Source organism: Tympanuchus pallidicinctus, unplaced genomic scaffold (assembly GCF_026119805.1).
Source record: "Tympanuchus pallidicinctus isolate F22 unplaced genomic scaffold, pur_lepc_1.0 scaffold8, whole genome shotgun sequence".
NCBI classification, from domain to species: Eukaryota; Metazoa; Chordata; class Aves; order Galliformes; family Phasianidae; genus Tympanuchus; species Tympanuchus pallidicinctus.
Genome location: NW_026294802.1, coordinates 51,471,470 through 51,486,525, shown reverse-complemented (window position 1 = coordinate 51,486,525; position 15,056 = coordinate 51,471,470). Strand labels below are relative to the sequence as shown.

The window sequence follows — 15,056 nt, the reverse complement described above, 5'->3', positions numbered from 1 at the left end:
AGACCAAGATACTGGTCCTCACAAATGAATCTCCAGCAGCTGGGATTTGAGGAAGAAGCTGGGAGGCTCTTCTTACATCTGTCAGCCTTTCCGTGCCTGACTTTGCTTTCCTGGTGTGTTTTTGTTTGTAACACAAGGCTGTATTGTTTTCCGTTGTGTTTAATGTAGCTTTCTGTGAGTGTGTGGGTGATAAGGTTTAATAAATTATACAGAGCACTTGGGCAGAGCAATGATTGCTGTGGCTCCTTGGGATTTCATTGCAGCAGGTCAGTGTTACACATACTTCTGTTGCAGGAGCTGGTGGGCAATTAAAGCTCCTGGAGAACAAGAAAAGTTGAAAGCTTTCCTTATCAGACATTTTTATTTAATTATAGTTACAGTCCTTCCCATTTTACGCTGCCGTTTCATCTGCTGGGTTGCATTCAGTGCCCAGCATTTGGTTGCTGTGCTTGAATTATTATTTTTGTAGAAAGAATGTGAAAGGTGATCTAGGAAAGTACTGCAGGCTGACAGCACTCACAAAAAAAAATAACTGAATTGAGTAAAATGAGTTATTAGGTGAGATGTGTGAGCTGGACAGATGGAAGGGAAGCCTATTTGCACACTGAGATTTGAAACCTTCTGGCCGAATTTGTTCGCTTCCAGTTAGTATTATTAAAATGTTCCATGATTTGGTATTTCATGGATTTATTGTCAGGAAACTATTGTCTGCCTGGAATAGTTCAAAGAATAACCCCACTCTGAACTGTATTCAATGGGTGCCCACTTCTCAGAATACATTAAAATTATTTGTTGCATTGTTTTTCCTGAAATAGCAAAAAATGTTTTTAAGTTTTTTTTTTTTTTTTTTAAAGCAGTCTGTCTTCTTTCTTGAAAAGGTTACTCAGAAACTGGGGGGAGTGAACAAAACGTAATGCTTCTGGGTACTTGTAGCTACCATGGCAAGGTAGACAGCACAGCGTGAGGAAACCATAAGTGCCTGAAAAAGGAGTGTGAGCAGGATGGGTTAAGTTTCCAAAGCCATTTGGCCAGGCTCTGGCCTCTGCAGCAAGGGTTTCATCCCCAGTCATGCAGCAGGCTGTTTGGGGCTGAGGGTGGAATTCGAGATGGAGGGGGTACATGGGAGCCAGTGAGCCTGGATGGATGGACGGATGGATGGATGGATGGATGGATGGCAGTTGTGAACAGGGATGAGAGGGACCTCAAGGCTCAAGTGACTGGAGGTAGGGAGTGATGGCAGGAGCTATACAGAAGAGGGAGAAAAGGAAGAGCTTCTGTATGGAGGCCAACCACAGGAAAGAAAAGGCAGCTAAAATAAACAGATGGGATAGTCAGCTAGGGAATAATGTTGGGCAGTGAAGCAGATAACAGAAGGCCTTAGGAAGTAGAATTGTTAGGAGAAAAATCTGAAAATATGAGAGGGTCACTCAGGGACAGATTGTTCAAGGCAGAGGAGGGAGGGTAATTGCCCAGTGCTCTGCTATGCTGGGTAGCAAAGCAAATCTGCATGGGTAAAAATAGGAAGGAGTTGTGTCTCAGCTGCTCCTCAGGCTCCTGTTTCCTTGCATAATTTCTGCCAGCTCTGTTGAAGGAATTGGAGATAAGACTTTGCAGAGTGCACAGTGGGTGCGTGAATTGAGATGTTGTGTTGTGAGTATGTTGGCTGAGGCACATGAAATGAGACGGATACTTGTTTTGTCCCTCTGCTATCTCCAGAAGGTCCTGCTAGCTAGCAGGTAAGTGGTGTGTTAAAGAAAAGAGGTGACATCCAACAGAGGATGGAGGAAGAAGTGCCTGTACGTGTCGTGAAAAAGCCTGTACCCTGAAGGAGGAACCTGGAGGGTCAAATTTGGTGCCATCTTTCACGTGTAGTATGGAAAGAAGCTGTTTCTGAGTGCAGAATGATTCATAGAAGGAACATATTGCAACACAAGAAAAGGGTAGCAGCTGTAAGCATCAAGGGCCACATGCTAGCCAGAGGAAACTGGCATTCCCTTCTGCTTGGTCAATTGCAGAAGGTTTATTTTGTGAAGGTACAAATGTCTAGAGATGTTCATTCTGGGCTGTGAGAGCTATCACTTCGTAGGCAAAGTAGGAAAACAAGTCTTGTGTGTGCTAATTTGACCAATTTAAGTTAAATTTGGAGTTTTAAAGGCTTGTAGGAGTAGGCAGGAATATATGCCAGTTTGACAGAGAGGCAAAGCCCTGCCATGTTTAGCAGAAGAAAGGGAATTGAATTCCAGCAGTACACACTGCACACTCATGCTGGTTCACAATGGTTTGTGGGTAAGAGTAAGCCAAAAGTGGAAGTGTTCAGAGGCTTGTATGCCAATGTTTCTGTGCTGCCCACTTATGAGGATGGCAATACAAGGAGCACAATGTCATTCAGTTTCAAGTGATATATGTTAAAAATTTCTTTTGACTTTGCTTTTTTAGGCAAGACAGCAAGCCCAGCTGAGACATCAGATGGCAGAAGACAGCAAAGCAGAATATTCTTCCACTCTACAGAAGTTCAACAGCGAGCAGCATGATCATTACTACACACACATACCAAACATCTTCCAGGTAAAGCTCACTGATGCCGTTCTAGAGAAGTTCAAATTCTCTTGATAAAAGCTAAGGGATGTGTTGCTTGTTGGCTCACTTCTTGGATCTTGCCTTTTGTTTGGTAACTTTTGTCCCCAGTAGCAGTGATTATATGCAGTCTGCCAATGCGAGAGATGGAGAGCTATGAAAAATTCTGCCCTTCTGTTCTGAGGAAGGCAACAATGAATTGTCACGACAGATTACGATAGTCTTTGGAATTGTTCACAGTCTTGCTGTATTAAGCTCTTGTGTCTGTGCAGCTGGGGAATGAGAGCATTATTTGCATTGTTGGAGCAGGAGGCAGCTGGGGCGTCCTTACATCTGTAAAGCTTCGTGGTCCTTTATAACCTGTTTTGAAATCAGACTTTGCAGATGTTAAATTTAAACTCCAATAATTCTGCAATAGTGAGTGTCAAAGAATTTAAGGAAGCTTGCTGACTGTCTTATGATGCCTGAAGAAAGACAGCAGGCAGAGAACAAAAAAACTATCAGTGTGCTTGGCTGAACAAAGAGAGATTAATGCTGTAGAACAGAAGTTCTAAATGACTGTTCCATTGTAATGGGTCATAAGAGTCAAGAAGAGGAACATGCACCCTCTTTAAGGAGAGGAAATGTCACATGCTTATCATCTGATAAGAAATAACGAATACTGGCATAGCAAATAGGCGTTTTCTTATTCATAAGTGGCACCTTCTCTTTTGCTCGTGGTATTTCAAACCAGTATCTTCAGATAAATCATCTCTGGCATTGTATATACAAGTGTGCCAGTGTACTTGTATTTAACACTGAATGCAGTGAATGCTGTGATTCGTAGATGAGCGTGCAAGTTGTGCACACACATCCTTTTAACTGCCAACCAGCAAGTAATCTCTGGTGCTTTCTATTAGCTGCTGAAATAACAGATATATTGTAAAGGATTTGTTTCCTGTAACTATTGAATTGTTGTTGTTGCTTGTGAATTAGTGAAGGCAATGAGGATTTTAGGCTGATGGTGTTCTGTAAGATTCCTGCAGTCTTACGTGAAACAGGCAGCTCTTATTCAAGCCCTTCTGTATCCTGCTATTACAATCTCTTAATAGTGTTATGCCACATCCACTCACCCTCAGTGATTACTGATATCTGATATATGTGATCTATACTGATATATGTGATCTGACTGAAATCTCGTGTTTTAGAAAATACAAGAGATGGAGGAAAGAAGAATTGTGAGGATAGGTGAATCCATGAAAACTTTTGCAGATGTTGACCGCCAGGTGATCCCCATCATTGGAAAGTGTCTGGATGAAATAACAAAGGCTGCAGAATCAGTTGATCACAAGAATGTAAGTGTTACCTTGCTTGTATGGCTGACTGTCATTTTTAGAACTGGTGGCTTCTGCGCAGAGATTGAAATGCTGGGTCCAAGCTGCAGTGTGAGGGCTTTATAGTCATAGAGCTAGAACAAATAATGGGCTCTTGTCCCAGGCTGCTTTGTCTGAGGCAGATTATTCCCTAAATCTACTTAACATCAGGAAATGCCACGCTTTCTTTTCTTTTAGGAATATTCTCTCCTTTTGATAGGATAATGACTTCTTGAAATAATTGTTAATGGAGATTAGAATTCTGCCCAGAATGAGGAGAATGATGGGCATTATTCCAGATTTCTAATCACCACCAATTCTTATTCAGATGGATTCTGTACTCTTCTAATAATGGAAGTAATTAAAATGTTGGCTTCATTAGTTATTACAACAGTTCTGGCAAAATTTCTACTTGGTTTTAAATTCTTCATTTGAAGAATTGAGGCTTGCTAGCAATCTGTACGTGAGTGCTGGTAAACCTTCATCCTGAACATCAAAAAATAAGCCTCCCTGATGGAGGCTGATAAGGAGCTCAGTTGTGCTTCCTGATGCACAGTTAGCACAAGGGCAAATGTGTTTTCTGTTTTGTTTTCAGAACGATCTGCTCCCTTTGGAAATGAAGCCTGTGCCTGCTCTTTCTGCCCTTCTCACGGGTCGCATTAGTGCTTCAAATACAAACAGCGTGTGTCTCGCTGTCTGTTTGAAATTCCCATGCAGCTTTTCAGTGGAATCTTTTCTGAGCTATTCAGTGCCCAGAGCCTGCAGTTAATTGGCAGCACAAGCCTGAGGCTGAGGTTTTGAAATGAATCCCCTGCTTTTGCACGGCGGTTGCTCTCCCAGGGAGCAGCATGGGAAACCAAGGAATCTGAAAGTTACTGTTTCCTTTTTGGGGTAGGAGAAGGAGCACAAATTCCCGTGTTTGAACAGCGTACCCTTTTTGGGGGTGCAACTCCTGGTGCTGTATGGCGAAAATCACTGGGGAGAGATTCATAACTGTGCTTACACCATGCTCATATCCTCAGGTGCAGTCTAAGTGAAACACACAAACCACTGACGCTGAGGATTTGATGCATTTTGTACTCAACTTTGGTCTCTGCACAGAAATGTGTCAGACGGATGGCTCACGTGCACAAGTGTGACATTAGAAAAAGGAGCTGTGAGCGCTGATGGCTTAGGGATCTTCTGCAAACACTGACAGAAATGTGCTTAACTGCATTTTTGTTATAGCTGAACAGTGATGAAAGATTTAGCCTGTTCTGTCTGGGAAACTGGTGTGCCTAAAGGATTCTTCTTGTCTTAAAATATCACTGAGGGCTTTATGTCTCTGGAACAGTGGTTTCTCACCTTGACTCTAATAAGAGTGGGACACTTGCTCCTGTGTCCTACCACGTTATAAGCAGCCATAGCTGCAGGCAGTGGCAGTTTAAGATCTTGTTCTCCTTCAGCCAGTCGTGCAAACCGCTACAGCAGACCTTTCCCATCTCTACATTAAAATTGTAAGAAGGCAGTTTTGACTGCTATCAGAAGAGTTTCTTTACTTTGAAAGATTTAAATTGAAGTTTATCTCCTTTACTCATCTCTTTCAAGCCTGAATTTGTTTGGATGGGAAAGTCAGCTAGATCTGAGCTGTAGTCAGCTTTGAAATTGAGGTCAGATTCCAGGCAAGTTGAACACAAGGACAGCTGGTGATACCAAAACCAGTGCAATGGTGAGCAATACCGAGAGCCTGCCGAGCAGGAAGAGCTTGATGTGGAGCTCTGGGCTCACACAGACACGTGTTTCCCAGCTGGGAGGAGATCTCAGGGATCTGGTCGTTGTAAATAAAAGTACGCAGCATCACCAAAGCAGAGATGTAGGAGCTCTGACACTGATAGCGAGGAAATGCAGCGAGCATCTGGAGTTCTCACACAGCTCCTGGCTGGTGTTCTTTGTTTGGTTGTCCCTTGTTCTACCAGCTATCGTGTGCAGAGTTGCTGAAAAAGGGGGAAGGTAAATGAAAGCTGTGCTGTTGGTGTGGTAGCTTCAGTTCAGAAACCAGGCCTTTGAATTTAACAGCCACAGCAAGTTCAGAGGATGCGTTTGTCAGAAAGAAAATAATTACAGAGAGAGCAGCAGTTCTGGTGCCTTACCTTGTGTACCAAACTGAGTCAGCCCTCGCTGAGAGGATGTGAGAACCTGCAAGTTCTGCAGCTTTTTTTTGCTGTCCCTAAAACCTTCCCAGCTGATGGTATGACGTCAGTATTTTTAAAAGGAAAAACAAAATGAAAGCACAGCTTTGCAGTTCATGTGAGTACCTACCCGAACTTATTACCACGCTGACCAATCAAGGGGTTTCCGTGGCATTTGTGAACAACTCTGATTGAGTATCAGACCTGTGCAGCACAGCAGTAGGTCAAGATGTCGTTCTGCAGTTAGGTTGAAACTCTGGAAGCACAGACTGCTAACAGCAGGCTTCCTTTCCACAGCCATCTCTGCCTGCCCTGCCATCCATAGCTGCCAGCAGGATTCTCAAAGACCACTTCATTTTCAAGGCCCCTCTTTCATTAGATGGCATTGAGAACCAGAATGATATCTGGGAAATGTTTCATTATTCTCTGCAGCTTAGAAATGACAAAGTTCTTCCTCACACCTACTAGCAAAATGGGCAAATGTTCAGGCTTAGCTAGGAAATTTGCAACTGTGCAAGCAGAATTGCTTTATGCCCTCATAGAAGTCCTTACAACTCCCAGTAAGCAATAGAAGCTCTCTGGAATAGCTGGTAGCACTGGTTAGCCCTGTGTTCCTACTGCAGCTCTGGATGCACTCCTGTTCAATGTACTCTTTCTAACACAGAGGTCGCATTATGAGGGTGGGCTGCATTGACTGCTAAGTGAACCTCTGCAGAATTTACTCCAGCAGCAGATAGAATTAATTTGTTACGGATTTAGGAGTTCCTGTTATGACATTATCTCTTCGTGATATGTGGAGCATGCTGTTTATATTGAGCTCAATCATCGTGGAAGGATGTTTTGACTGAATAGAGGGAGCGCTGTACAATTAACAGAGGAAAAGGGAGTTGGGGGGGGGAAAAAGGCTTTAGGCATGGGATAAAATACCAGTAGTGGATTTCATGTAACCTCATGTATGTTTGTCTTTTATTTCTTCCTTCATGATTATAAAAAATTCTCTTCAAGGTTCAGGTCTACAGAAGTTTAATGTCAATCTGGGATGAGGTAACGGAGAAGGTGTTGCTTTACCCCCTTTACCAGCTGTATCTGAATTCTACAGTGCACCTGATAGAGTGAGGACTTTGAGCCTTACTTTGCTAGGTGTTCCCCACCATACCTTTGCAAAGCTTTTCTTAAAGCTGTGTTTTGCTTACTTGCATCTGGCTTCTGAATCTGTGCTTATCCCACTGGACTTCTCATGAATGCAGTTTTACCTGTGGATGTAAGCAGAAGCTGTGAAATGCTTCCAAAGCAACAAGTTCTTTGATTCAAACAGGATGATGATGCCCTTCTCTAGAGAACTAATAAGATCTTTGTGCACAGTTCCCCTAATGATCTTAGAGGAAGAACTGTTAGAACACTATAATGTAAAAAGCTTCCTTCCTGAGAAGTCATATAGATTAAAAGTGCTCAGAAGAACTTTCTTTCTGAGGCCATTAGACCTAAATGCTTTTGGCAAGTTAAGTCCAAGTCTGCATTTATATATAATTAATCATGTATGTGGGCTTGACTAGGATAAATGCTAGATATTATTTCTTGTATGGTTTATCTTTTTCTTCTATTTTAAAGCAAAGCCACTGCAGAGAGTGCACAGGCAGTGTATGGCTGTAGTATCTGCAAGCATTCAGTTTTACATGGTGCAGTGCCTTGTTTTGGTGGAATAATATGCTCTGCATAGCTTTTTAAAACACATTGTGGGAATGACAACAGATGCAAGAAGGCATGCCTTAATCTTGGAGCAGAAGGAGAAACTCTTCCAGAACTTGGGAGCAGGATGAGTATTTATGTGCCAGGATGAGACCAGTCCCTTTAAAGATTCTTTCCTCCATAGGAAAAACAAATTTTTTGTCCTTGATCTGCTGTGCTAGAACCAGTGTGATGACAGCCTTCATCTGAGGTGTGTGCCCTTGTTCTTGATCTGTCCCATTTCAGGATTCGCAGATGGTAATAGAAGCCTTTAAATCAGGCTTTGAGCCTCCAGGAGATGTTGACTTCGAGGACTTCACTCAGCCCATGAAGCGCACTGTCTCCGAATCCAGCCTTTCCAACTCCAGGGGGGATGGGAAGTACGAGCCGAAGTTTGGTGGCAAATCCAAGGGCAAGTTATGGCCATTCATCAAGAAAAATAAGGTACTGACCTGCAAACACGAGGTTTGTGTTAGCTAGTATGCGTGTAGTCAATAGGCACTGTTTTATCTAGAGATCTGGGCAATTGCAGATTTTAAAGAGCACTTTAGTTTCAGAAAGTTAATGACTGATGTCTTAGTATGGTGTTCTGTTGTAGCCTTTGGTTACTTAAGGTTTTTTTTAATATATCTTTGAAGTTTTTTTGTTGTAATTTCTTTAATTATGTTGCAGTTTTTATATTAATTTAATTGTCACGTCTTTGCCATGGTCCATTTCTGTTCCTAACTCAGAAGGAATTGTGCACCACTTACTTGGTGTCACGTGTGCTAACTAACACTGTTACTTCAATGTGTCATTACTGTTTTGACACTTCTAAAACTCTCTGACTTTTCATTTGTGTGACCTCCTCAGTCTGTGCCTCGGGTTCTGCAGTTGGGTGGTGGGAAGCAAGGAATTGCTGCGGTTCTTTCTTCTGTAGCATAACTAATGGAGCACAGCTAACTGAGCAGTTGACTTTGTAAAGACCACGTTAACTTACGTATCCATCAAACCTTTTTCATTTCACTGTCATATTCTACACCATAATGCATGGCACCGTACACCTGAGGGTAGCAGAATGTGTCAGGATGACTGCGCTGTGTCAGTTTGCAGAAACACTGATGGAAGCCCAGAGCAGCTTCACATTTCGATCTCACCCTTGCTCTGACCCTTATCAAACCACTTTTACTGACCACATTGATAGTCCAAAAGCCTACTTGATCAAAATGGGTCGTTCCTCTTGCTGGTAGAAGAGAGAAGTTGGCTGTCTGGTGCTTACATTAGTGTAGCCAGAAGCAAAAAACAAAAATGACCAACTCCTGAGCAAATCTGTAGCGTTTGTAGAAGTGAAGTTTGATGCACGTTGCTGAGGTATGATCTGAAAGCAGGAAGGAATGTGGTTTGTTGTTTTCCAGATAATAGAAACGCTACTGGGCACTAAGGTACCTTCATTATCTGATCCATTTAAATGCAGGTATTTGTAAGCTCTATCCATTTGCATTATTCCGAGTTGTCCACAGAGCAGAGCAGGGCAGTTTGTAGGATAGCACTGCATGGAAGAGTCTGCATGAGCTTCCCGTCGAAACGCTTTGTTACTCTTCTGTTGCATCACTTACTAAAAACTTCAATTTTATCATACCTTCATTTAACACAACTCTAAATACTTCTCCCCCCACTTCTTGAACCATGGCCTTTAATATTTAATTATTTAATTGTTTTTTCTCTGAATTTCAAATATTGGTTTTGATGCTTATTTTCGTTTTGTGTTTTATCTTTTTATTTTGATTTTATTCTGTCACTTCTCCATCTCTTATACGTAGCTTATGTCCCTTTTAACATCCCCCCATCAGCCCCCTCCTCCTCCCCCTGCCTCTGCCTCACCCTCTGCTGTTCCCAACGGCCCCCAGTCTCCCAAGCAGCAAAAGGAACCCCTCTCCCATCGCTTCAACGAGTTCATGACCTCCAAACCCAAAATCCACTGCTTCAGGAGCCTAAAGCGCGGGGTAAGTTCTCCTCTGGATACCTCTCTCTTTCTTTCTTTTCTTCCTATCTGGCGCTTTTATATTGCACGTTCTGTTATGTAAGAACTTGTTTTGTTTGGTGGATGAGTCCATTGTGTTTTAACATGCAGACAAATCCAAGGAATTGTGAAGTCATTTGCAGTCAAAAATCCCACGGCGAAACCACAAAAAAAGTTTCTGATAGAAGTTACCCTAAGTTCCTTATGTTTGGAAGGAGGGAGAATTTTCCAATGCTTAGAAAGAGCAGCTGAACTCGAAGCAATATTCACATACAAGTCACAAGCCATGAATTTAGCAGCTCTGCATGCACCGCTGTTCAGAATTGTAGATCTTTTTCTGGCATTTCCTATGAAGTCAACAGATTTCTTTGGTGCCTGACCTGACTTTCACTTCCCTGTGCTATGGTGCACGTGGTTCAAAATTACATCCTGTGTGCGGAGCTGATGGTCAGACAGACATGCTCTGAAACACAGGTGGGAGGTTTAGAGGGATTGGGGTTGGAGCCTTTCCTGCCAGCAGCTGGAGCAGCGAGCTGGGTGCTGCTGCATTGTAGAGAGGCTGGAGGCTGACCTGGGGGACCCACCTGAGTGTAGATGGAGCTAAATCAGCTTCTTGTGACACAACACTGCAAGTCCACCATACTTTTTTCCCTGAAATAAAGCAAAGAATGTTTTCTTCTTCTTGCAAGCCCATATGTGGCACAGCTGTACTCAGAAGTTGCTCTGAGGTTTGGGTCCTTAAAAGTATTGTTGAAAAAAATTACAGGAAGGAGACACAACTGTGCAGCGCCTTACAGCCTGCACTGAAAAACACCTTTCAACGTTGAGGAAGTGCAACTGTTTAAAAAAGCCCAAATTCTGCTCCAGGGACTGCAGTGACATTTAGGAAAGAGGACTGGAGTTGTTTAACAGTAGAGCTGCTTTCAGTGGGACTTCAGTGCTTAGTCACAGAGAATTGAAAACACTGCTGCAAACAGTATTTTGTCTCATCTGGTTACAGACAGTAAATTTAAAGAAAAAAAGTTCTTTTTTTTTTTAATGTAGGGCAGTTTTCAGTTCTTTTCTAAGGAACTTCCATTTCATGATGTATTCAGTGTAGGATCCAAAAATTCCCATTTCTGATGCTTTCTGGTGGGGATGCGGCTGGTTTCTAAGTTGTCCTGAGGAGGTTTGGTAAATGCCTTCTCCCCTCAGTTGCATTTTGGTTCACAGCATCTCTTCTTTTAAGCTTCTAAGGACTGGGGAATTGCCTTTCCATCCTGCTTCTATAGCAGCAGGTGCCTCTGCACTGCTTGGAGGGGCTGGCTGCTGGCAGCCCTGTTTGTGTGGGGCAGCACTGAGGCACGTGGAGAGAAAGGCACTGCTGGAGGTGGGAGCTGAGCCTGTGACCCAGTCCTCCAGAAGTGCCATTCACTGAACTGATTATTTAAAATAATGCTGAATATTTCCAGTTCAGTCTAAAAATACCAGCTTATAGTTCCTTGGGCAATGCATGAGCTTGCATTTCAAATGTACTAACTCTTATTTATTATTTGGCCTCATAAGCAGTTATGACTTTTAATGTTTGCCTGAAAAAGTGACATAATATAATGTGCTGTCTGAGAAGTCTAAGCCAGTCTTAGAGATGCTTTGTACTGTGTTACTTTTAGTTGGTTCGTTTGAGAAGTGAAATAATGAGAACAATTTCCTCTAGCTTTCTCTGCAATCCTTCTAATTTCTGCTGACAAGTTCATTAAAAATGCAAAAAGGAAGGCTGTTACTAAATCTTCATTTGAACCTTTTTCTCTATGTTCTTCTCTTTCATTTCCTTCCCCTGTTAGCTACCAGGATGTTTGTATGTAAACAGTTTTAGTGCCTGACTCATCCAACAGAGTTGGAGGCCAGTGTTCAGATCATCGTGGCATTTTCCAGAGGGACGAATTCAGGCCGCTTGGTTCATCTAGAAGCATGGAGGAGGAGAGGCTGCTGAGAGCTGGCAGCTCGTTCTGTCTGCTCTGAGAACGCTGCTGATGCCTCATAGGTCCTTGGTGATTTTTGTTACACGCAGCGTCAGACTGAAAGGTCATGGAAGCGCTTAATGACCTCCGAAAACAAAATTCTAACCAGACGCACCCCAATCTCATTTATTTGCCAGATGAGAAATGAGTTATTGTAATTTGTCTGATGTGGCCCTCGTTATGCTCAGTGCAGCTGCATAATATCGTTAATTCCGCTTTTACAATATTACTTTTGATAAGATTTCCTTTCCTCGGTTCCTCTCCATCTCGTTGTCCCTCTGCCAGATCCGAGAACATCTGAGTTTTGTTCACGAGCAGTAATGTTGCTAATGCTGCACTGAGATCTTAGCAAAGAAATGAGAGAGGAGGAGGTAGGGAGGAGCTGTCTGTGCAGAAGAGTATTTGATCTGTACAGGAATACATTAGCAAAGCAACTTTTGGGAAGGTCGTGCAGGGAGCCAACAGAACAGTACAACGTAATGGACGTTTGGCTTTGACACAGAACAATTTCATTTGCTCTGAATATTGCCTCTGTGCTGGTTTTGTTCACCCAAACACCTTGCAGTACAGGTGGCCATAGGAGATTTGAAGTACTTCAGTAATTAAGATGATTTTAGATGGTTCAAACAAACTGTCAAGAAGAGGGTCCTTCCTGGCTTTGCTGACAGTCTGAGCTGCCTGCAAAAGGCTGTGTAACAATTCAGAGGACATGGGATCATGCTCCTTTCTGTCCCTGGTTTAAGGAAGAGGAGCGTGGCAAGGAAGTACCTCATGGGAGCACAACTAACAGATAACAGAAGTGTAATGGGACGAAAACAGCAGAACCACCCGCTGTAACGTCCTGGGAATGTGAGGCAGTGATCCCCATACGGTTCCTCCATAAGTCCTTTGGAGGTGGCAGTGAGTGGCAGAGTGTTCCAGTGATTTCCTTCCAAGTTTTGGTTTAGCATCTTCTGTTACATTTGGAAAGAGAGATTACAAAGCTAAAGTGGACAAGGCACTGGTGACTGTTGAGTTGTGTGTGTAACATTATGTCCTGCAATCTGCCTTCACTTTTGCTCTCAATCTAAAAATCCATTGAGTTTCGTTTCCAGGAAAGGAAGCAGATAACTGAACGGCAGATGTGAGGCTAAAGCACCAACTGCAGTATCAGTGAGCACTGCCAGTGTGAAATCCTGGTCTGTCTGAAAGAAAAACAACAGACCTTACATTGGTGCTGACACTTGTCAGTGTCTGTGGTTTTCTAATCATGTTCTCCTATTTTCATCAGACTTACTTTCTTCTAACCCCAAAAGCAGAAATGTCCATTACGAGGAATCATTAAGATCCATTACAGTGCTTACAGAAGAGCTGAGCTGAAAGAGGGGAAAGTCTACACAAGGGTTTTGTTTTTTTTTTTTACTGTTTCTAATAACTCTTTAATTAAAAAAAAAAAGTCAGTATTTAAAATCAGCTCTGCCTTTTTAGGGAAGTAAAATCCAGAGGAGTACAAAAATGAGGAACCACTTACATAAGTCATAATTTCATTTATGCTTGCTCTGCTCTTTCTAATTCCATTTTGAGGACAAAGGAAACATAGTATTCTGCTAGTTGAAATTAACTTTGTGTTTTTCCTTTATTGCTACACCAGCAGTAACATCAGCACCTTTATTTAAAGAGCAATACTTCTCAACTAACCAAATCCAGGGTAGAACTTACACCCTTGAGTACATTGAGCTGAGCTGCTTCATGTCATCACTGGGACACTGGGCTGTGCTCAAACAGGAGGTGGCTCTGGGAGCAGAAGCACAGATGCTGCTGTCATTGCCCACACAGCCCCATAGGGTCCAATGGAGGGATTTTTGTGGTTTCCTTTATAAGTGGAAGTTGTTGACTTCATTACAGTGTAACTTCATTTCCCTTGCATCAGTTAACGTTTTCCCTTTCCATCCTGTCTCATTTCTGTGATGCACTGTGCACTTTCTCCTGACACCTGTAGCCCTGCCCAGGGACCACGACCTGGTTGTGCTGTGATTGTGCAGAAACACCAACCAAACCACACCAGCTCCTCACCTGCTGTGTTCCCTGCCCTAGGGAATGCTCCGTGCTGTCGTGCAAGTGTGTGTGTGCCAGAACAGCGGGCCTGGGGCGGGTGGGCTCAGGAAAACCAAGGTTATTTTAGCAGAGAGATTTGATCTGGCATGGCATGTTTAAGCTAGCCTTTAAGAATATGAGATCTAAGTGTTATAAAAGTGCTGAACTCGATTAATGCTCTCAGAGCATCTAGCAAGTTTCCACTTTGCACTTAAAGGCTGTTAAACACCGAGCTGTCTTTTGCTGTAGAAGCAGTAAACACGGGTGCTGTGCTGGTCTCCACCGTAACGCATGTGTTTTCTCTTGCTGACTCACCAGCAGACACAGTCTTTGTATATTCACAAAGAACTCATGAAGAGGACTTTAGGGACACCCACGTGTGCCATTGAGGCTAGGGAATACGTTGTAAGTCCACGTATGGTGTGATCAGCCCATACCGTTGCTGCACAGTCGCTAACCCCACTTACAACGCCCCGAGAGTGTGCTGTGGAAATGTGCTTGGTGGGAAAGAAACTGCAGGCTTGGTGAGAGGCGAGCTGCAGCCGACTGTGTTACGTGCAGGAGAGACTTGTCTGCTAGGCCTGGAAATGCTGAAATTCACACTCCTCTTGCAGCCGTTTAAAGTGTGCTTGGCTGTCAAACAAATAGAAAACTCAAAATTATATTCTGTATTTGTTAGCTTGTAAGCTGAGCTGCTTTTACAGCAAATTTCTTCTACGTAGAAGTGCTCCAGGGGGGTTCCTTGCATTTATTCCAAATTTCTGAATGCGGTTTGAGCATCGTGAGCCACCCCCTTGTATGAGCTGCAGGAACACATCCCTGCTGTGGTGGCAGAGCACTCTGCGAGGCTTTGAGAGACTTCCCTGAGCTCTCTGTGACAGTGACAGCCCATGGGATCGATGCTGGCGACCTCTAAATCTGATACCCAGCGAAAGCATTGCAGGGGGTGGATTGCTGCAGGAGCACTGAGAGAAATTTACCTTTGGGCTGGCTGGAAATGCAGTGATTTATTTCAACCCCGATTTCTGTAAGTGAGGTTAGTGTCTGTCTGTGACTGTCCAATAACACATGGACTTGCTGGCTTTCATGCTTTCTCATGTGTTATTGAAGCTTGTGGCTCTTAGGCTCTTCATTTTTTCCCTGCAAGACTTGTTCTAAATTGGCAGCT

At 43.1% G+C, this 15,056-nt stretch overlaps 1 protein-coding gene across 18 annotated transcripts in view; it reads left to right on the top strand.

The window, feature by feature from the left end:
- The window catches only part of FNBP1 (formin binding protein 1), an 87,335-nt gene that overhangs the window by 54,049 nt on the left and 18,230 nt on the right, over positions 1–15,056 (top strand). For 5 of the 18 annotated variants that reach the window (XM_052669237.1, XM_052669236.1, XM_052669234.1 and 2 more), the window contains exons 7-11: positions 2,437–2,565; positions 3,762–3,908; positions 8,066–8,263; positions 9,619–9,801; positions 14,207–14,293. In XM_052669237.1, the coding sequence (XP_052525197.1) occupies positions 2,437–2,565; positions 3,762–3,908; positions 8,066–8,263; positions 9,619–9,801; positions 14,207–14,293 (744 nt within the window). The remainder of the gene's footprint in view (positions 1–2,436; positions 2,566–3,761; positions 3,909–8,065; positions 8,264–9,618; positions 9,802–14,206; positions 14,294–15,056) is intronic. The other 13 variants (XM_052669244.1, XM_052669243.1, XM_052669241.1 and 10 more) reach the window with 6 other exon arrangements.